At 29.0% G+C, this 24,197-nt stretch overlaps 2 protein-coding genes across 5 annotated transcripts; both read left to right on the forward strand.

The window, feature by feature from the left end:
• Positions 1 to 2,319: 2,319 nt before the first annotated feature.
• Positions 2,320 to 9,978, forward strand: LOC132939664 (arylalkylamine N-acetyltransferase 1-like). Of its 4 annotated transcripts, none has more exons than XM_061006956.1 (4): positions 2,320 to 2,481; positions 4,365 to 4,572; positions 6,342 to 6,624; positions 9,561 to 9,978. In XM_061006956.1, the coding sequence occupies exons 2-4, from the start codon at positions 4,380 to 4,382 to the stop codon at positions 9,757 to 9,759; spliced, it is 675 nt and encodes a 224-aa protein (XP_060862939.1). In that variant the 5' UTR covers positions 2,320 to 2,481; positions 4,365 to 4,379; the 3' UTR covers positions 9,760 to 9,978. The 4 variants fall into 4 exon arrangements, with proteins under 4 accessions (XP_060862939.1, XP_060862940.1, XP_060862938.1 ...); XM_061006957.1 differs by lacking the exon at positions 2,320 to 2,481 and adding an exon at positions 4,129 to 4,241; XM_061006955.1 differs by lacking the exon at positions 2,320 to 2,481 and adding an exon at positions 4,137 to 4,291.
• A 1,400-nt stretch (positions 9,979 to 11,378) lies between these two features.
• LOC132939378 (small ribosomal subunit protein uS13) lies at positions 11,379 to 15,992 on the forward strand. Its single transcript, XM_061006511.1, has 5 exons — positions 11,379 to 11,538; positions 11,729 to 11,914; positions 14,622 to 14,723; positions 14,820 to 14,911; positions 15,888 to 15,992. The coding sequence occupies exons 1-5, from the start codon at positions 11,536 to 11,538 to the stop codon at positions 15,961 to 15,963; spliced, it is 459 nt and encodes a 152-aa protein (XP_060862494.1). The 5' UTR covers positions 11,379 to 11,535; the 3' UTR covers positions 15,964 to 15,992.
• The last annotated feature ends 8,205 nt before the right edge of the window (positions 15,993 to 24,197 follow it).

The raw sequence follows: 24,197 nt of genomic DNA on the forward strand, positions 1-24,197 counted from the left end.
ATATAGATGTTTTAATATAGAAAAATAACATTTTATTCGGTAGATTTTATTACTTCGCCGTGTCAGAATAACCAGATACACTTGAGAATCTCAAGTTGAGATTTAATTTCTGTTTTCCCCCTTGAATATACGTTATGAGTCATACGATAAATAATATTAACATTATTAATAAGGTAGGTTTATTATATTTCACAACAATAACAATAGTTACTTCCCAAATATTTTCAAAGTATTTTTATATTTTAAACAGTGACACCCACTGTGTATTAAGTGTAATAAAAAATAAAGGTGGGCCCTTTATTTTTATTACACTTAATTTTTTATAAAAATGATATATTAATAAATTTTTATATATTATTACATTAAATGTATTTATGTAAATACATTTAATGTAATATATAACTATAATTGAGTACGATCGATCATCTGCACTTAGTGTTAGTAAATATACGACTGCCGAGACTACAGTGCTGTACGCCTGTACATTTCGTATGGATAAGAAAAACTGATAAATAAATATTAATAATAAAATTAATTGGTGTAGAACCTACACCTAATATCTAACACTGTAAATAATTACATGTATTGAATTCCATTATATCTCTTCATCGGAGTGATAAAGATAAAACAGCTATATATAATAAGATAGGTATATTATTTATGAAAAAAAAAATAATAATCCAACAATATTGTAATAACGCACTCATGTCACTTATTGACGTATATTATGCGTTAATGCTGCCACGGACCCCCATAATGAGTATTGTGGACCCCCAGGGGGCCGTGGACCACAAGTTAAGAACCGATGTGTTGCAGATTATACAATGAAAGCTAGTAAAGTATTATAGGCAGTAAGTAACTATAGTGTGATTTTCATTCCCTAGTCCCCACATTATAAGGTACTTATTCCCTACCCGTTACCAAGGAATTACAAATATGATATGTCTCATACTATGTCTATTGTCTACATTAAAAAATGAGGTAGGTACTCGTGTAGTTGTAGTATGCTACCTACTGGAAAATATCACATATTTACTTTTATATATTATGTTATATTTTTATTTAATTTTATCACAGGAAAGTAGGTATATGTGACTTGAGTTATTAATATAAACAACATATTATAAGTAAGTAGTAACAGTCATAAAATATTGTAATAGATAGAATACATTTATACATATTAAAATATCTGATAAATTACCGGTAAATATCAACCAAGACCTACTTATGCTTACCAGGGCCGTCCTTAGGATTTGCGAGGCCCAGGGCAAAAACCAAGTTTACCGTTTTTTTGAAACGCGAGGCCTCCAAATGTAAGCAAAAAGCGCGAGGCCCAGGGTCTGGGCCCTGCTCCCCCCCCCCCCTAATGACGGCCCTGATACTTACTTAGAATAACTTATTTTTAGATATTAAAATATTCTATAGACTGTGTTAGTGTGTTGTGTCCTTCCACCTCACTTTGTTAAGCAACAGGTTTGTTAGACCACCATAAAAGAGGAATGGTGGCGGACGGCGGTCCATTAAAACACAACACGACAATTTATTTGAAGTTTTCTGGGATGACATAAACACAGCACAATAGGTATATAACGTACTAAAATTATTGACAATTATGATCATCAGCAATACATTCAGTATATTTTAGTTATTTTAATTGTTATTAATCACTAATCGGTAGGTGGGTATGTAGAAATGATAAACACCCGTTAACTTTTTTGGTAAGTATAGATAGCTTCTTACGCGGTAGGTATAGCATACTACACCAGCGAAGTATCAAGTAGAGGTAGGTAGCATACTACAAGAGTACCAAAAATCAAGCAACTAGGTAATAATAATATAATTTGTTGAAGACATTTTGAAACTTAATTGATTTTTTTAGCTTTGTAATACAAGTTTATGTTTGCCTTAATGCGTTAATGAAATACACACTGTTATTAAGCAGTTCTCTGTTGTCAATACTCAATAAATATGGTGCGCGGACGTTTATATGATTACATTCAAACAAAAATGTTATTTTGAAGGTTAGTATAAAATAAAATATAGTTTAAAGTGGAATATTATCAGTGTCGAATTACCTATATTAGACTGTGTGGCCGTATGGGCGGCAGAATAGTAGCACGATTATTTTTGAAACGTGATAATATATTTTGTTTTTATGGTTTAAAAATTTCTTTGAGAGATTTTACTAGATTATGTATGTTTTAAAATAGACAAATTGTCAAACGATAAATTATGTTGTCCGGAAATGCTTGTTGAACAACACCTCCAAAATTCAAGATTGGCTCGTGCAATTATTATACTGTCCATAGTCGATAAAAATAATAAATACCTCAAAGACCACATATTATCTGTTTTTCTTATTCTATCGTAGTATTTAACTTAATCGTGTTAAATTTCATTTAACAATTGCTCGTTGAATCGATACATTGGTCCCGTTGATGCGACGTTTAATTATTGAATGACATTAGTCATAGTGTTATAGTAAGTACTGCTTCTATACCATTTTGCAATTATTATATTGGCTAAAAAATGTTTAATTTTTCTTAAAAGTCAATGCAATGCATGTTACATACCAAATACCTATTAAATAACATATTACTTCATTGTTACTTATTAATTCATAAACAATTTTTAGTTATGAATATTTTTAAACAAGTGTGTTTAATATCATATTATAAAAATATTTATTTATTTCGTATTTCCTCCTAAAAATATAATATTTTGAAGGACGCTCGTAGGTTTTAATAGTTTATGTTATATACAAATGTAAATCAAATTATTTTGTATAATTAATAATTTTTAACATTGACATATTTTTCTTGCTGAAAAAATAATTCATTGATCATATTGCTAGTTTTTGTTATTTTTTTATTTAAAAGATTTACGAATGATTTATTTTTAACATTGAGCAAATATAGATAATGAAAATTGTAATATGTACCTAATACAATAACATGAATATAATTATGATCCACTATCGTCAATTCGGAATTTATTTAAAGGTACAATTTCTAAATATGAACGATTAATAACAATATTAATTATTTTTTGAAGTAGCAAGATTTTAATGAGATATGATTTTTAAAAATAATTTTATTACTAACTGTGGATTGATGAGGTTCTTGAGGATCGTAAATTAAAGATGATAACTGGATTGAAATATTTTCGAAATGGAATTGGATGATGATTTAATGTTGGTATTTGGTTTATAGATTTATTATATTTATTTGAGTATTTTCAATTTTGTGAGTGTGACAGATTTCTGGTGAGTTTGGAAATAGGTTCTGAAGAGACCTAGGGTTTTAGTATGTTTCTAAAACTGAATTTCGATCTGTGGATTTCTGATTGTATTTTTACTCAGCTTTATATTCTGTTGAAGACATTTTTTTAAAGTTTAATAGTTTTTATAGTTCTGTAAATATACGTCATCTTTTGTAATTTTCTGGGTGATAGTTTCCAAGGCAGATTATGTATTTGGATGATTGCTTACAATTTGTTGGCTGCCATAGCGTACATATCGTGAAATTTGGAGTAGAACTTTGTATGTCCATAATCTAGGCAGTTTATGAACTATTGGGAGAGAAGGAGGTATTTTATTTTGTGGTCTCAATTTATATCTTCGTATCTTTGTATAGCAAAGTGAATAATTTTAAAGACGCCACTATTAGTTAATGTTGAATCAAACGCTTCATGTCAACAAAAAAATAACGATACCCCTGTACCGGGATTTTTGTTTGGTTAAGTAAGACATTGGTAATTTTTCTGGCCTAAAAAAATTTTGACCTAGGTCTCTAATTATGAAATCTATCGGTGTTGAACTTTAGCAAAAACTGAAATAGCTTTTAATTTTTGATTTGATAAAAATAGACAGTGGTTTTTTTTACACTATTATTAAGCATGATATTAAGAATTATTACTATCCGTCATAGGTATTAATAAAGGTGTATTTATTCAGCAGTCATCATCATCATCATCACTCGTCACTATTGAAGAGTGTCAAGGCCCAAGGGCCAAGTTTTGATTGATATTTATTATCGTGTTAGTTGAATTTATATTACAAATTAGAAGGACATATTCATTGAGCAATACAAATTCATAGAGGAATTTTTTTTAATAGCATAAAACCTTCACAAAGGGCCACCCTCGATGGTTGAAAAACGTTATTGAGTGTGCAACATTTGAAACATTTTCATGACAGAACTACAGTAGAAGAGTTATTGATGAAGTGACGTTGTGTCGTTGTATGTGCTTTTAAAGTGGAAATTATTAATTTGTGGAGACATATTTCAATGTTTGAATATTAAAAGTTATAATTTTGAAAGTAGATCAGAGCTTTGGTGTAAACATAATATTATTTTTTTCAGATATTGAAAAATAACATGGATGAAATCAAAAACACCAAAGTTTCTATCAACGTAGTACCTATAACTGATAATGATAAGCAAGTTGTGATGAATTCTGTAAAACAGTATTTTTTCCGCGACGAACCTTTATGTGCAAGTTTAGGGTTAATGGAAGAAAAAGAATCAGTGGTACAACTTGAAAATTTTTGCGCTGATATATTACAAAGCGGTGAGTTTATAAATATTAAATGAAAATGGTACATACAAAACATACTTACTTAATACATGTTATTACACACTGTAGTAAGTTTAATTGTTTAATTGCAGATGGTACATACAAATATACAATACATATTTAAAACGTATATTAAGTTTACATTAATATAAGAAGTAGAATATTACTGTATGCGTATGTACCTACAATATAATGTGTTTATGTGTTTTAATTTCGCGTTGAGAGATAAAAAAAGGTTAAAATAGTTTATCTTACTATAATGTAATTTTGACATAGTTAGTTTAAATTATTCGTCACCAGAAAATTCACTGTATCTAATCGAACCTGTTTTTGTGCAGCAATTTTGTTTCAACTTAAATTAAAATTATAAAAAAAAAAATATATTGTTATAAATCCGTGAGATCTTAAGTGGAGGGCTCTATTATAAATTATATTAATTGACAGTAATATATATTTGAATTTTTAAAATGTTAAAAAAATAAAACGTGAAACTTAAAATTTAGAATACATAGGTAAAACCACTATACCTGTACATGATGAATATTAAGTTCAGAAGATTATATTATTTTATGTACATTATTAAAAAAAACTGATTACAGAAAAATGTAGATACCTACATGTGGCATCGTACATGTTTATGAATTCGACTAATATAATATAGGTATTTATACCACTACCCAGTCCCTAAAATATCCAAATTTTCGTACTACACACATAGTCCTAAATCGGTCAAATCTAAATTATTTCTAGATAAACACTAGTATACTATATACCAGCGATCATTACTAAGCTGATAATAATAAAAATAGCTACTCTCAATGACAATGAATAATAATGACTATAATAAGAGTACCTATAAGACGTAACAACACAAAATATTTTTTACTGTGTGTTTATGTAATAGATAATAATTAAAACGTGGTTTAGCAAAAAAAACCATTAAAATATAAAAAAAAAATGTGAAGATATAAAATTATGCATAATATTATTATAAAGGTTTAATAAGAATAACACTCTTTTAAATTCGTACTACACACAGTGTGTCATACTACACACAATTTTAGGGACTGCTACTACCTTGTGATATTTTTTTATTCAGTAATGTATATTATATTGATTATTGACATTTGTTTAAAATATAATCAAAAAAGTAAGGTCAAAATGTAAGTCTTAAAAATAGGGATGAAGGCAAAAAGTGGCCAAATAATAAATTTAAAAATATTTAAATATGTACTTCTATACATTTTCTTTAAGAGGACTCTACATCCACATGTGTTGTCTCCGTCTTACTAATGTACAACATAGCAAAAACTGATTGGCGCGGTATAGAACAACTCAGGTTGTAGTGATAATTAAGACTCCAAATTTATATACAATATAGTTCAGAACATTATCTATGAAATATCGTTTATATTTTTTTGATATCACTTATATGAAAACAGTTCTTATTGATTCAAAATTCATTATTTTTGTGTTTTTCAAACTTAAATAATTATTTTTGTAGCTCCGATATCGGAATAATAATACAGCAAAGTTCTCCTTTTTATGTGGTGAAAATGTCGTTTCTTAGTGACGACTGTCGCCTTCACCGCGATTCATTCCCGCGCATAACAGTTTATGCCATGTTTTAGTGTTTTACATTTGTAAGACGGAGACAACCACAAGCGAGTGTAGTGTCCTCTTGAGGAATTTTATATATATTCACTATTGTAAATTTAAATAACATGTATCAACACATACAAAATACGATTTTTACTATTTAGGCGTATCGTTTATGGCAGTATCTGCAGAGACAGGTGAAATGATGGGTGCCTCGCTGAATACCACACTGTGCAGGGATAACGAAATAAAAAAATACAGCGACGAGAACAATGATAAAAGTTCAAAATATAATGATATCATGGTTTTCTTAGATAAATCTGAACGAGATATTGATGTATTTGGGCAGTATCCAAATATTGATCGTATAATGGAGTTAAAAATTATTACAGTAAATGAAGCATATAGAGGACAAGGGGTTTGCAAAGCCCTTATCGACAAGTCTAAGTATATAAATATAATTTATTTATAACCATAACATTAATTACTATTTACTGGACAGTTTATACTTGATACTATAGACAATAATGGATATTCATAATTGTTAACTAAGTATCCATTTTTCATCTATTGATATTATATTATGCTCCTATTATAAATGATTTCTATTTTCGTTAACTACAGTTGCTAATATTTGGTACATGCCATGCCGCCATGGTGTTAATCTACTTATGTTTTTTTACTCAGAATGTTTAAATTAGATTATGTTGAGGCAATAACTCGTAATTAATATTTAACAACAAATATTTATTAGTAGGTAAGTACTCAATTATTGCTCTTATCAAGATGAGCAAAGCCAGACAAATGCTTGTTACATAGTAGCAGTCTGCAGTGGTAGATTTATGGGGGGGGGGGGGTTAGTACCCCCGAGACACCATTATATATATTTTTTAAAAATACAGTCAAAACTTGTTTTTAATAAAAATAAAATGTTGGACAAGTGGGTACCACTCTACTGTACAGTAGTTGTCGAGCATGTCGTTGTAATGGATGTGTGGGAATAATTGTGTATAAATCATAACGAAAAACGATTCTGAGCGAAGACGTTGGGTCATCCTAGCATACTTGTCTAAAGAATCAAATTGAATAGGTAAAAAAAAAATGAATACACGTAAAAAATTTTTCGTGGCTATAAATAGCTTAAAAAAAGTCAGAATTGTTTGAACATTTTACCATGTAAATATTACTTAAATATGCTATTATAAATATTTTATGCATATTTCGATTGTCCAGGGTTATTCGATTTTGAATTACAACATAATATCAATAATCGGTGGATGGAAATTCGTTCATTTACCGGTGAAAATTCAATATCGTAAACATTTTAAATTCAAACGCTTATCAAAAAGTTTGTTACTTTGTGGTAAACTTTTTTTTTTGTTTAAGGTAGAACAATTTGTGGGGAATCTTAAAGAAAAACTTTTATTATTATTTTGTTATTCGCTTTTGAGTTATATCAAAAAAATTAAATCAAGCCTTCAAAAATTTGTTTTGCGTAAAAATTACCATTTTTTCACTTTTTTTTTCAAGACGCTTTTAAAAACTACTGAGATTTTCAATTTTGACCTGCCAAAAGTATCAACTAGATTCACATTTTTGTCAGCAAAAATTCTGAAAAAAATTGGAGTAATAATACAATTTTGAAATAATATATTTTTCCAGGACCCAGTCAGAAAAATGTTGAAAATCTGTCACTGGTCTCAGTCTCTATTACCTTGTTAGCGCCGTTATAACTATACGGGTTTCGGGGTTCAAATTTTTAAAGTTACGAAATGTTGAACGAAAAATGTTTTTACTTATATATATTACTGGCTGTCCCGCCCGACGTTGTCCTGGTCAAATATTTGTATTTTTAATAAATTTATTTGTACAAAATAAAATATATACCATATATTTTCTTCTAATTATAATATTTAATATAACATGTAACGAATTGCAACCATTTAGATTGACAAAAAAAAACATTTCTTTTTTCGTATGCTAAAAAAAATCATGGGTGAGCTACCCTTTACCTATCTACAGCCTATATGAGTTGAAAAATCAAGCTGTATACACCCTCCAATTTTCAAGTAATAATCTATTGAAATAACTTTTATTAAAAAAGGTCCTGTCATTTTTTTTGGTTATTAACTTCGGATAAACCAACATCCAATTTTAGTTGTACCTACAACACAATTCCACCCGCCAAAAAAATTTTAAAAAAACTTAGATTATATAAGTGTATCTTGATTCTTGGGTTTAGTGTACCTGTGTACCTATACCTAGGTACCTCAGTTCACAGAAAAATTTGGGTGGCTTTGTCACCTTGGAACTAAATCCAAGGTTAACAATTTATTTATGGTGGATTGGGTATAAATTGAACGTGGTTCAAACTACTCTTTAAACATTCCTGATATCTCCAAGAACAATTCGAAATTTTCACAAAATCGGTCAAGTGATTTTTGAGAACCTATATAATAGCTACAAATATACATTCAACTCTCATATTTGTTTTAAGATATAATTTCTTTATTCGAAACCATAACCGTGCGACAAATTTGATGGATACTTTTACCCCATCTGCCAGAGTAACTAATGGCAAACATTTAAAATACTAATTTTCACTAATTATTTTTCCTATAACCAATAGTAACCATTTATAAATAAAAATTTCTATCGTAAATCTCAAAATACCTGTTTGAACCAACTGGGTCTAAATGTGAATTTAAACCATTCAGGGACTCACTCAAAAACACAGGACAAAATGTCCAGTGGTTTAGGAGAAGTTCAATGATATACAGACAAACATTTATTTTTATATATATAGACATAATTTGTTATTATTTCGGCCACCCAATTAATTTCACCAAGGAAAATTATTATGAATTAAAACCTTCCCCGTGACTTGACCGATTTATTAGTGAAAACCGTATTAAAATAAGTAGAGTTCTTTTCGAGATATGCTCATACATACAAAAAAGGGGCAGTGTTTCTCTACTATATTATGCATGTTATATACATATAAACCTTCCTCTTGAATCAAACCGCACCAAGATCCGTTGCGTAGTTTTAAAGATCTAAGCATACAGAGAGAAAAATGGACTTTGTTTTATAATATGTTAAGATGTATAATAATAATATTATGTATTATAAATTATGATTTGTAATTTATATTGCAGGTTATAATTAATAATGTCCTCCCCATCAATAAAAGCAAGCTATTTTTCTGTGTTCGTTCCTGAGTGAACTATAAAAGTTTAAAGTTCCGAAAAACAACTTAAAAATCTGTTTCTTTATTAAAAAATTTTTTTTTACATAATTATTATATATTGATTATAGATATATATTATAGGACTATTGATAATACTTTAATAACATTAATTTAATAATATGTTAATTTCTAGAGAGTTGGCATTGGAGTTAGGGTATCAAATGATTTATGTGGAGTGCTCCAGTCATTTTACTGCTAAAGCTGTTGAAAGATTTGATTTTCAATGTATATATTCGTTGTCTTATACAGATTACGTGAACAAGCAAGGTGATGTGGTGTTCAAGACACAGTCTCCTCATAAATATTTCAAAGTCAATGTATTACTTCTATAAAATATTTTATATTAATTTACATAGTTATATACCTAACTAAATCTGTAACGGGTTGAACCCAAAAAAGATAATATTAACATTATGTATAATTTAAACTTTACAATAATTTGTTATACCACCATAGACGTAAAAATTTAAACAATATTAATTTTTTATGTACATGGATAGTACTTCGCTATCCGGCTATTATAGTAATCAATAAAAAACATTTAAATTTACTGTTATTATACAAGGAATGAATAATTGTCTTTTTTATAAATAATTATTGGATTTTAACTATTCAATGTTTGGACGATCACTGCGAAAAGTACCTATAGTATTGAGATGCAAATGTTGCAATGTAGGGTTGCCAATATGTCACCAAGTTTTTGAATAATAAGTATCCTGTTGTTCCTAAACTGGCAACCTGCTAGGGACTTAGTATTATCTTACTTAGACTTGTTTAAAAACAAACAATAATTAGGCTTTAGGTTATGGTTTCGATTTTGTGAATAAATTATATCCCCTGCCCACTGTTTAGGGGGGATAGTTTTTCCCAGATACGCCCAGATACAATAAGTAATAACTACTAACTAATACCTATTAAGTATTATTGTCCAATGTCCATTATCTAATGAGTTATGATTATGTAAATTATAAAGTTGTGTAGGTATAATTTATAATATAATAGTATATTAGTATTATAAATCACTTTATAGCTGGAGCCGGAGTACCTATGACCTACCTATATGTGTAAATGTGTAATAAGTTGGTACCTATTATACCTAACCTATTATAGGTACCTACCGCATTCACCAATAATAGTACTGTATTTATGTCAGTCGTAATAATTTACCTATAATACACATATCAACGTTTATATTAGTTTGTATACATTAAGACGTGATTATACTCTTTAGTTTTTACTAGGTATTTTCCATTTAGACGTGTTGTAGTTTTAAGATTTTCGCTATTAAATCTAAATTAAGGTAAGTAATAGGTAGATATCTAAGTAGTTGTTTTAGATTCTGAGCGAAGCGATGAATGTATTGATTTTACAATGATGTGTGTTTTTTACGCCACTGACCCAAACATCCCAAACTGTCGGCAATTATTGTGAGTGTTCGACTGTTGTAAATAAATTATATTCGGTCAATGAGTGCTGATGATAATGGCATCGCAATCTACCGCCGCTAATGTGTTGGACTTTAAGCCACTAGAGTCTAGATTACGTTGCAGTAAACTATTTATTTTTTTTTAAATTAAATTTTCCTTTCTCTAGCACTAGTGCGATACGATGTAGAGAAGATAGATCTTCTAATAGATAAGTATATATAATGGACCTTCTCTACATCGGGTCAGACAATAAAATATACATTTGTCTACTTTGTGTTTAGGGAATAGGGAGTTGTGCATACGTCTTGCAGGGCTGGTTCATGACACCGTGTTATTTCTGTATTTTGGGCGGGTTACCAGATGTGTAAGTGTATAACAAACGACTAAATAATTTATGGTTAAACGGAAAACCGCTAGATGGCAGATACATAAATAATAACTGTCCATGTGGAAATCATATTAAACAATATTATGATCATTTTTTTTTATCTCATATACAACAGGTTGGCACCACTGTAGACGTTAACAGTGGTATATTGTGTTGGTCGCTGAATAATCCGATAACCCCCTCCTTACACCCGGTACGTCTTGTTGCGTTTCATGTTCTTCACCGAGACTGTGGTTATAACATACAGACTATAATCTTTTTCGCTCGTGCTTTTTGACGACAACATTACCAAAATGGTGAGTACTTCATTTTATTTTTGATTTTTCATCCGTTCGGATCGTAATGGGATTCTACTGGAACTACGAACTGTCGGACGCAATTGCCGTGGAACCTATGCGTCCGCCCTAATCTAACGGCACCTAGGCTGTTGACGGGGTTTTCACTAGTTTTTTCGTTAGCCGTTGATTGTTGATTGGTGTTTTTCAGTCTTTGGTCATCCCAGAAAAGTTCCAGCACATTTTGCGTATCCTCAGCACCAACATCGATGGCAAACGTAAGGTCATGTTCGCCATGACCGCCATCAAAGGTATCGGTAGACGGTTTTCCAACATTGTGTTGAAAAAGGCCGACGTCGACCTGAACAAAAGAGCTGGAGAATGTACCGACGAAGAGGTTTGTATGATTTGTTCTTCGTTAACCTTTGTCAGATAAATTTGTATGTATTTAACATCATCATATCCGTTCAAGACGGTTGCAAACGTCTTTGAGAATATTACGTCAATTATTTCACGTAGTACTATTTTACGTTTGCTAAAGCAAATGCCTTGCAATTACCAAGGGCTTTTGGTGGACCTTTACTAAGTGGCCCATGCTTGTGAAGGAATAACTTAAATAGTTGTTTATTTTCAATGTGTTATATTAATATGAAATGATTAAACGGTTGACTTGTGCAAATTAAACTTGTACATTGTATAGAAATTCAATCGTTGCTAAAATGTTTATCCACATTCAATTTCTACTACTTATATTGTAGGTAATTTACACTATGAAAAGACATTTTCTAGCACATATTGAGAAATTTTGCTTGCCAATACTTGTAATGCTAAATGGTTGAATTGTGCAAGATCAAATAGTACTGTTTGTCTTTGAGTTATTTATTTATATTTAATTCATACATATGTGCTTACAACATTTTCTTATACATTTTTAGGTAATTAATTTTAAAAATATTAGTAGGTAGTAAGGTAATAAGTAACTTAAATTATTTACAAGGTATATTGAACACCTTAGGTTTTTAGGAATTTAGTATTTTAATTTTTATAAATTCAATGCACGGTAATCTAATAAAATATTGCGTTTATTTAATTTCTAATTAAATGTTGCAAATTCTGTGCTAAAACAATAATCTTCATTAGGATAATATAAATGCAATTTATTCATTTGATATTCTATCGGTGAAGAGACAATAAAATATCATATTATTTTAGTAGAAAATATGGAAATACTAAATACCTGAACTGTACAATGTGATTGTAATTCATGAATAAGCATAATCAACGGTTCATTATATATGTATGTAATGAAATTGGTAAATTATGCAAAATTAATAATTATATATAAATCTATTTAGTAAATTCTATTTCATTGCAATTTCCTCAGATTTATTTTAAGGACATGACTGCAATAAATCAGTATCTATTATATATTGTGTTAAAAGTATAAATATTTGTTACTATTATAAATCTCTTTTAATTTCTTTTAAATAGCATACAGTAAAACCTCAAAATACTGTATACTCTGTCACTGAAATTGTGTGTTATTCAAAGGTGTCTGCTATTCAAAAGATTCAGATTGTAGAAAGTTAGTGGTTAGTTCACAAGAAAATGTCCGCTATTGATGAGTGCCCATTTGGAGAGGTTTCAATAAAATTATAAATTGGTTCATTCATTTTTAGGGTCATAAGAATTTGAATTATACTCAACATATGTTATTTCAATTTAATTAATATATTTTTATGCACCGTTTATTTTTACAATAGTACATTTATTTCTTATTAAATGTCAAGAATTCTGTGCTAAAACAATAATCTACATTAGGATAATATAAATGCAAAATATTCATTTGATATTCTATCGGTGGAGAGATATTAAAATACCATATTCTTTTAACAGGAATGTAAAAACTAAATAAATGAAATGTACAATATCATTGTAATTCACGAATAAGCATAATCAACGGTTCATTATGTATGTATGTAATGAAATTGGTAAATTATGCAAAATTAATAATCATTTACAAATCTATTTAGTAACTTCTATTTAATTGCAATTACTCAAAATTTGTTTATGTACATGACTACAATTTATCAGTTACCTATCTATTGGATATTGTGTTAGGCATAATAATTTATGATTATGAATCTCTTCTAGTAATCTCTTTTTATCATAGAAATATTACTATAGTAACTTTTTATAAACTTTTTTATATTAAAGTTTTTCACTGCTATGGACTCTTTATTGTGTGGAAACATACATATTGTTTTCTGCTTATATAATATTGCGGTACTTCGTCTAAAATATGCACATATCATCCATGAGATAATACCAAAAGATGCCTACTAACCATGGTATAACCCTCGTTGTATAAATGTATAACTTAAAATTAAATTTGTTTTTACTATATGATTTAGGAATATATGAAAATAAATATTAATTCAGCAGAGAAAGGATGATCTTAGAAATGAAAAATGTAGGCTTGTGTTTACAAAAAATAAATACAATTTCTGCTAAATCATGTGAAATAATGATAGTTTTTCTAGAAATGAATTCCTCTGTTTAGGATAATATATATGTTTGTATTAAAAAATCCGCATGTTCAACGGTTCATTATATGTGTATATAATGAAATTGGTAAATTATGCAAAATAAATGTTTATATAATAAATCTATTTAGTAATTTCTATTTAATTGCTTTTTGCTGAGATTCATTTTAACTACAGTATTATACAATCTCAGATTTAAATATGATCATTTTGGGCAATGTTTATGTTTAGTTAAAATTTGTATTTTGTTTTTAACTGCTATTTAAATTTAATAAAGCACAATCAACGGTATATAATTGTTTATACATTATAGAATTGGTAAATTTTGCAAAATTGATTATTATGTGTAGAACTTCATTGATTATGTCTTATAGATTTTGTCTAATTTCTCTTTAATTACATTTTTTATATGAAAATTAACTTACGTTATTCTTAAGTTAATACTTTTGTAATTAAATTGTATCATTTACTCTAATATTTTATTTATTTGTTTTTATACTAGAATTTTAGTTTAGTATAATATATATTTTTAGAGTAAATATGCTTTATTATTTTTAGGTTGAAAAAATTATCACAATTATGCAAAATCCTCGTCAATACAAAATTCCAGACTGGTTTTTGAACAGACAAAAGGATGTTGTTGATGGAAAATTCTCTCAAGTATAATAATTTGAATTCATTTGTAGTATTGTTTAAATGCCGTAAATATCGTTATAATTTGCATAATTAAATCATGAATATTTTATTAATTTATAGCTTACCTCCAGTACCCTTGACAGCAAATTGCGTGAAGATTTGGAAAGGTTGAAGAAAATAAAGGCTCACCGTGGTCTCCGTCATTACTGGGGGTTTGTATATTTTATTTAATTAAATAAAACTTATAAATCTAATAAGCATTTGAATTTGCCTGTAGAGTATTAATTTTAAGAAATCTTATAATAGATATTAATGTTAGATACAATTCTGATTTGTCTTATTCTAGTATGCCTCATGTCAAATACAATTTTATTATTTATTGATAAATTATTATGTTAACATTAATTATATTTAAAAATGAAATTAATGGGGGAATAGTATTCTAACAACATTTAGAAATATATATTATCATTTTTAATTTCATATTAATTAATTACAGTGATTTCACAATGTTATATTATTTTATTTAAAAACTAGCCCTCCTGTCTAGTTGACTACTTATATTTTGTATTCAATAAATTAATTTACTGAAGTTTATAATAATTTTGGTTGAAATGTTTATTTTAAAATGTATTATTACTTTATCCTAAGTTTAAAACAATTCTTATTATTAATTGAACTATTGGTGTCTCATTCTTGTGCTTATTTTTATACTCTTTATAATAGCTTTATAACTTAAGAGATTTGTACTTCAAAGTTAAGAAAATGCTTCTTTTTTTACTTTGAATTTGTAAAAATTTTAACCAGTTACAATGAGGAACATAAGCGATAGTATATATTAGTATTAAAGTTGTAAAAATTATATGCATCCATTAATGCACACCTTGACATTTTTAATTATTTAAATTCGTTCACATTTAAAACAATTTACAATTTAACAACAATTAAGTTAAGTTATTAACAATTTTTGTCACTTTTCAATTATTAAACTTTCTTCCTGTGTGATATAATTATTACTCATAAAGTGGGCAAATGTGATTTTTATGAACCATAATATTAATTACATATTTTTCTTAATTTATGGATGTCATAATGGATAGCCTTAAAAGGTGTCCTCTATTCATAATAATTCATTTTCAGTTATATTAATTTGATAATATTATAAGTTATTGTATTTTATATTTTTAGTTTGAGAGTACGTGGTCAACATACCAAAACTACCGGACGTAGAGGAAGAACTGTTGGTGTATCTAAGAAGAAATAAGTTAATAAAAGTGATAATTTTTATTCAAATTTAAAATTGTTTTTTTTGCCCATTATTACTTTTTAACTTTCCCTAAAATCCTTCTAAATTCTAGTTGAACTATGAATGTATTGGTTGTACAAATATGTGTGCTTTTAAAATTTTTTTCTGTTATTATCTTTTAAAGCAGTAAAAATGCTTAAATTTTTACTTTGAGGATGGTTTATAGTAGTAAATTAGGTAGTTATTACTCTTTGAAAGAAGGGTGTTATTAAAATAAAATTGTTCCTGATTAAGAAAATTGAGAATTACAAACAAAAAATGGGAATATTTGTGGTAATCGATCATGATGCATGTTATTTTTGTGAAAGGTAATATTTGTATACTGTATTCAGAATATGATTGAACTACTTGGAGGACCAAAACACGTTTTTCCCCGCACGGCAATGACTGTCGGCCATCGCATGGGTGGTCAGGCCCAGTTGCATGCGTGAAAGCAGTTCAATCTTAATCTGAATAGAGTGTAAACTTGAAATTTTCACAAAATATTTATATTTTCAACTTTATAATATACAGCTTGAAAATGTAATTCAATGTTTCTCACAAGTTATTGCATAAGTTTTTAATTTTAATACCTTAAACTTGGAAATTTAATAATCTTTTCAAATAAATAAAACATTAATAATATTATTTAGTAATAAGTGTGCTGTTGGCAATATTTAGCTCAATCTACCATATTAAAGATATTAGTTAAGGGGGTTCACACGACGCTGTGTAGTATGAACCCCTTTATGCAATATAAAAATGCATGTTGAGAATTGTTTTTTATATTAATGATTTTTCTTTGAATTCAATTTTAACACATCCGTGACAAATTTTATTATGGTACTGTCATTGTCATAAATCCATGAAATATGCATTATAATATTAAACTAAAATATGTAAATTCATACAATAAATAACGAAATATTTTTGTAATTGAAATATATGTACTATGATTCGTGGTAAAAAAAGTCCGCCGTAGATAAGTCGTAAAGCTATAAAGTCCGGTATGTATTTTATGTACATAACAATATTTAAAAAAAAATGTAATGATTATAATTATGTACTTAGTATCATAATTCATAAACTATATAAAAAATATCGTAATGATTATTAAATACAAATAAAATATAATATTAAAAAAAAAAATCGATGATTTTAATAATATGTACTTAGTATCATTACCTGATTACCTATATAAAAAAATTGGAATAATATATTAAATTGAGTATTAACTAGGTATTATCATATACAATAATAAATATAGTATAGGCATTTATCAAAAAAAATTCTATGATTATAATGTTAGTATTAGTATTATAATCTAGTATTATGACTTATTAGCTTAATTAACCAACTGTCAAAATAATATTTTTAAAAAAAAATTAATTTGTCAGCTAAATAATTTTGTTAAAATTTATATTAACACTAATTTATGGTTAGATTGTGCATCACATGGTATTTTTCCTTTTACCTAATTGTATGTACCGGACTTTTTATACCTTCTTATACTTTTTGGTAGTATACTATTGACTATGGATCGAATTTGTATTCAATCATAATTTCAATTAAACTAATACCTATGCAGGTGTCTAAAGTTCCGAACCTTGGCATAATCATTAAACATGATCTTACAACTTAGGTACTCTAATGATCGTGTTTTTTTTATCTTAAAGTGTGGTCCACGGACCATATTAATAAATTATTTACTGATGTTAGATTAAGTTTTTAAAGAAATGCATTTTTCATTGGTATTGCTTAAGTTTAGGTACCTACCCAGTATTCAGCGACACCCGTACAACGCATATCTGATAAAAAATAATAAAATTCTAAATTAATTAATAATTACATTTTACGAAATACTTTCACTTACCTTTTAAAATTTATATTAGATAGGTATTACTATATTACTAAAGTACATAATATATTAATATGTATAGTTTTGGATAATAATTTGAGTTTAAAACGTACAATAGTACAACCATTGGTTATAAATAGTACTAAGTACGTACAAAAGTTCATTATTATAATTCAATCAACTACTAACTCGACTGCACAGATTTTAACTTTTGATAATTTATATTTGTGCCTAGTATCTAATCTATAATAAATAATACAAATTTTCAAGTTCTTCAAAAATAAACTAAAAAATAAAAATTTGTATATAAAATATAAATATTAAATATAAAAATCTCCACAATCAAGATGTCTGTGGTATAAATGCATAATGCATCAATGTGTATTATACCTTAATGTATCGCATAACACGACCCGGTGACGCGAGCCTGACTCATCCGCCCATATTATAGTGCGTTAAATAATAATATTAGGTATTTTAAGGTCATCGAATCAAGTTTATGATGCACTATATTGTCTATATTATAATATTTTTGTGTTACGTATAGTGAGCACGTACCACTCACTGCAATATAATAATTATAGGTCGATGTGCAGCAATAGACAATGCACCTACATAAAGTAATGAGTGACACGCGTACTAATAAGTAGGTATGCAAGAGAATAGTCATAAGATAACATACCTACAATCCATAAAACAGGAGAAAGAAATAAAACGATCATCACTCCCACGAAACGCGTATTAGGACCAGTTAATTATTCGATATCCTCAGGCATGGGCCCTTTCAAGTCTGAAACACATAAGGTGGGTATTTATTGCATCCATTTACTATAGGTAATATGTATTTATATGTACATAATATTATACTTATACATATAATACGTATATCTTAATTTCCCATGTGTGAGGTGTGCCACTAGTGACGACTCAAACTTTTTTTTTCCTTAAGAGGCGTCACACTCGCATGTGTTGTCTCCGTCGTTACACACGTACGACATAGTCAAAACGCTTTAACGCAGTCAGAATAAAACTCACTCAATTTTGGTTCTAGTGTAAAAATACCTATTATAAAATTGAATTGTGACAATATTTCTGAGGGCAAGTCGTTGCGTTTTTTCCATTATATCCAATATATAACGTTCATTATGACGTTTAGAAATAGAAAAATGCCAACATTTTTAAAATACCTTTAACTTTTTGAAATTTTAAATAAAAATCCCAACGAAATACGTTTTGTCCATGTCGTACGTGTGTAAGACGGAGACAACAAATTCGGGTGTGACGTCCTCTTAAGACTTGCGTATTTATATTTTATTGGGTACCTACTTATTAGTTATACATTATTAGTTCCCTTCGATCAAAATTTTAAGAATGTTTTGCATACCTACCTACCTTTACATGATTACCTGAATATCAGTATCTATCTGTATGACAATATCATGACAGTGTATCTTATAGTCTTATTCTTATTCTTAGATCTTTATGACTACATAGTTCTAAATTCGTATTTATATAGCAAGCTGAGAGGTATTTATTACACTGTAATGGCGTGACGTGAAGACAGTCGTCAGTGGTGTAAGCAATCATTAAATTTGCGGTTCCTTTCACAATACAAGAAGCATCAACTATTAAAACAATGTATTATAATTGGCGAAAATATAGTTAGCTACTAAGTCCCTCCCAATTCAAAATATAATAGGTAGGTACCTACTCAGGAGTCAGTATATAGGTACTAAGCATATAACTATATCTATCATTTTTAGAAAATATTATGGTGGGAGGACTTCAATATTACATAATCCTTTTACATCAAATTTAATATAGGAACCTATAATAGTCTATACTGATAATTATCGATATAACATTCTCTCTAAGCATGAACATATAATCAGTACTGTACGCAGGGTGTTGGGGTTAACGGTCTGAAGCCCCCCCTCCCCCCTATTACCGTATTATTATTACATTTTTAAAAATATTTATCAAGTTTCAACCGTCGTCAATTATAGTAAGCAAGACGTAAATTCATATACAACTTACCAGAATGAGTTCAATTTTGCAAAAACATTGTACTTTTATAATACTTACCTATGTAATTTCCATAAATTATTTTTTAATCAAATTTTTCAATTTGGGAACCTGGATATTATGAGGTAGGTGGGTATGTATTTCCGACGCGGTTTGCCCCTACTGCCTGCACCCGATGGATGCGGCCAAACACACAATTTTTGACTGTCCTCACTGGGAATCAATGCGTCTGACAGTGAACGGGTTCATAAGCAACCGGAAAGTCACTCCAAGTGCCGCACAGGATCTGCTGTGTGGTCCCACCGACGTCCCGGTTTACATTAACGATCGAATACAGGTTGCCTCAGCGCGCCACGCAGTCCTTCTATGAAATGGTTGAAGGCATACTTAGCTGCAAGGAACAGGATGCGAGGCTAGCTGAGACTGAAGCAAGAGCCGCTCCAAATCAGCAGAACGAGATTCCAGGCCGGCGGGTGCGTGCGACACCGGGCCGAGAATAGGAGCGAAAAATCTGTCGACCATTTCCTGGATAATTATTAGTGACATGTATATTGTATGTATGTGAATTATTGTGTGTGATAATAATTGTTATCCACCAATAAACGATGGCAGCAGAGGAGTAGTATTGTGCAAACAGACCCAGCTCCTCTGCTGTCGGTTCAAAACAGAAAAAAAAAAGGTAGTAACAAAAAAAATGTATTAACAATGTCCCATATACGGTTGGGTTGGGCGATGACGACCTACAAAACTGTCAATGTAATTGAATCAACTATTAACAGATAACTGTTTTATTTTTCGGATATTAAAATAACTAATTGGGCTTACCACCTGGCCCCTACCCAGCACTGGTCGCCCACACCCACCCAATTTTTTTTTTTTGTAATCAAGTATTATAGGTAGGTAGGTACATACTTATTTCGAGTTCACACTTCAGCGGTTCGATGCTGAATATTACTTAATGGCTTAATTACTATACTATAACTTGTAACAGTATACTAGGTACCTACCTTAGTTATTATAATTAGGTGGATAGTCTGCCATTATAGTATATCTTAAGAAACAGTCATACATAGTAGTGACGGGACACTAACGTAAATGCAATTATTACTGGGCCGTAGGTATAACGGTATAAGATAGGTTTACGGCGTTTACCTGCCTAGTAGGTACCTATATATTATATTCTACTGTTTTTTATTATATAATTTGTTTACATCTGCAACTATTATTAGATACCTACCGTCAGAGATCAGATAAGTTGTGATTATAATCTTAGTACAAGAACTTACCTAATTATAATACTTTTTTAATTAAAAAGTAGTGAAATCTGAATGTAAGAAAATATTATGTTTAATTTAGTCATAATTTTTTGTTTTGATAATTCATTCGAGACATTTTAACTTGAACATTATCATTACCATTACCATATATTATTCTACGAAGATTATTAAATATAGGTTTTTGAGTATAGGTACTTAGTTATACAGGTATATAAGTTATATATAGGAAATATTTTTCACACTAAGGGGGAAGGGGGTGGTGGCAAAAATGCATTGCCATTTGCTTGCCTAATAATAATATATTATAGGAAGTACCTAAGTATATAGTGTGCGATGTGCGAACATTTAATTGTATGCATGATTGCACCTAATCTGCCCGATTAACCAATGGCAACCAAATAATAAATACTAATTTTTACTAATAATTTCTCCTATAACCAATAGCAACCATTTATAAACAAAAAATTCCAACGTAAATCTCAAAACCACTGTTTGAGCACCTCCCCGTGTTTTAATTTACCCTTTTAAATTTAGCCTATGTTCCTCAGGGATAATGCAGCATTCTATTGGTAAAATAATTTTCGAAATTGGTTCAGTATATCCAGTGATAACCCTCTATAACCTCACAAACGTTACCTCTTTATAATAATATAGTATAGATATTTCAAATATTATTTATACAATTTTTTTTACTTTTTGATAGGTAATTATGTTTTCTATCATTTTAGTTTTTTTTTTTTATTGATCTTAAATTACATCGACTGCAAAGGCCATTAGTTACAGTTTTTTTTTTTTTATATGTATACATTTAGGTAAATACCGGAATACTTAAGAATCTGCCGTGTGAAGCTGTGTTGAGATACCGTTTTGATCTAAATTTGGTTGAACAGGTCAGTTTTTCTTAGGAAGTTGATCATGTTATTGGTGTCTTCTGTGTTGGGACCTAAAGCAGCGTCGATGTTAGATGAGATGTTGAAATTTTTTGCGTCTTCTTCGTATTTAACCATTTTAGTTTAATATGAGCAAATATGCCAGTTTCTTAATAAACGTCAATAGAGTAAGTTACTTTTCTATCCGTAAAAAATAGTATCTCGATTTTTACGGTTGATACACACTCATAATTCTTTGATTTTATATGTATAGATACTAGATATCTATTTAGACGTAGGTACCTACCGTATAAATCTTACCATTAAATAGATACCTATAGAATTTAATGTTTTAAATACCTACTGAAATAATTTCAAATAGTTTATTGAGAAGCATGAAATATTATGTATTGTCATAACTCGAAACCTCATATAATATAAATATATTACAATGAAAATTATCTTTCAAATACCTACTTAATTTTTTTTTTTATATAATAATACCCGAAGTTAATTCTATACTATGATTTTGTGAATTTAGTTACGTGTACACAGCCGTGATGTTAAGTAAAGTTAAGTGATTTTTACGGAAATTTATGTTTGTTCTATTATGAATAGGGCTTAATAAATGCTCAAAAAATGTTTATAGTCATGATTCTGCAGTATCAAAAACATTATTACCTAATATGTCGATAACAAATTATTTTAACGAAGTGTGGCCATTTCAGTGTCCGACGCGTATCTACCTAATATATATTATATATAAATATTTACGCACCCTATAATATGCATTGGTACAATTAATATTATTGAATTACAAATTGTTATCTTCTCGCCGTTGATCTTAATTTAAATTTAAATTGTAACAGCACCGTCATTTTAAAGGTGTATTCGTTGCATCTTAGATTTTAACGCTCGTTAAATTTTTAGTGACGAACAATTTTGGAAATGGTGGCCCAAAAGTCTATAATTGCAGATCACCGTCATGATGGTGGGACGTCCATCGTAGCGAAGAAAACAGCAAAAGCGAAACTTTAATAGGTACCTAATTGATCGGTATGTAAATATTAATAATAGTAATTATATCAAGCTCCAATATAAATATGTAGGTACCTACCCAAAACTAATTTATGTATCCGTGGATATTTTTATTTTATTGTTAATTTGTAATCAGTTTACAGTATTATAGCTATACAGTCTCTTTTTAATGTTAGTTTGACAGAGGATGTCATGCAGCACCCTAGGCGCATTATTTATTTTCTCTCTCTGACATAAGCGCAACATGGTAAATTTTTGTTCAAATTGACCGATTTCTTATTGTAAGATTTAATATTGTTAAAGTGTAATAACTAATAACCTATTATCAAACTTAAAATGAATAGCATTATTATAGGTATATGTTATTATGTTTGTGCGAGTTAGCTTTTTGAAGATATTTTAATATTTCGGCGATATATGAGCATTTTTAAATTGTAATATTTTACGTCGGCAGGTATAATAGCTCATAATTATAAGAAAAGGTTATACATCTACAAGATTCACACGAGAATTGCGATCGTAACAAACATGACTATCAACTATTCAAGTGTCACTTTTATAATTTTCTTCGTTATGGTAGCGTGGTAGCCACTATATATATATTTCGTCGATTTACGAATAATATATGAGCTTGGGGCCGCCATTCTAACCGATCTAAAATTGGTCAGTATCAAACATTTATCCGACACATATACAAATGGGGAAAATGCACTTCTCAAATGACTACGCCCCCGTTGAAATTTAAATTTGAATTAATGTCAAATCAGCGGTAATAAGATTACAATTTGTTATTTTGTTGATCAATGTTTGCACTAATCACAGCCTTGGTAATAAACCATCCGAATCGCCTGGATCTGGTATATAATTCTTGATTATTTCCAACGCCATATTATATATAATTTTTATTATATAGCCCACAGGTACCGGCAGCAGTATCCATTTCATTTCTTCATAACTTTAAAGTCAAAACATTTCAGGAAGACGTCTCAACCACATATTTTGATGTCTCTTCGTCTTACGATTAGTGCGTATGTAGGTAGAAATATACGCTATAATAATGTAATATACGCTCAGCAGTTCACGGTGTTTAGCTTAGTTTGCTTTAATATTATTTATTAGAGTGAATTTACGTACTATCAAAACTAA

Source organism: Metopolophium dirhodum, chromosome 2, assembly GCF_019925205.1.
Source record: "Metopolophium dirhodum isolate CAU chromosome 2, ASM1992520v1, whole genome shotgun sequence".
In the NCBI taxonomy this organism is placed as follows: Eukaryota; Metazoa; Arthropoda; class Insecta; order Hemiptera; family Aphididae; genus Metopolophium; species Metopolophium dirhodum.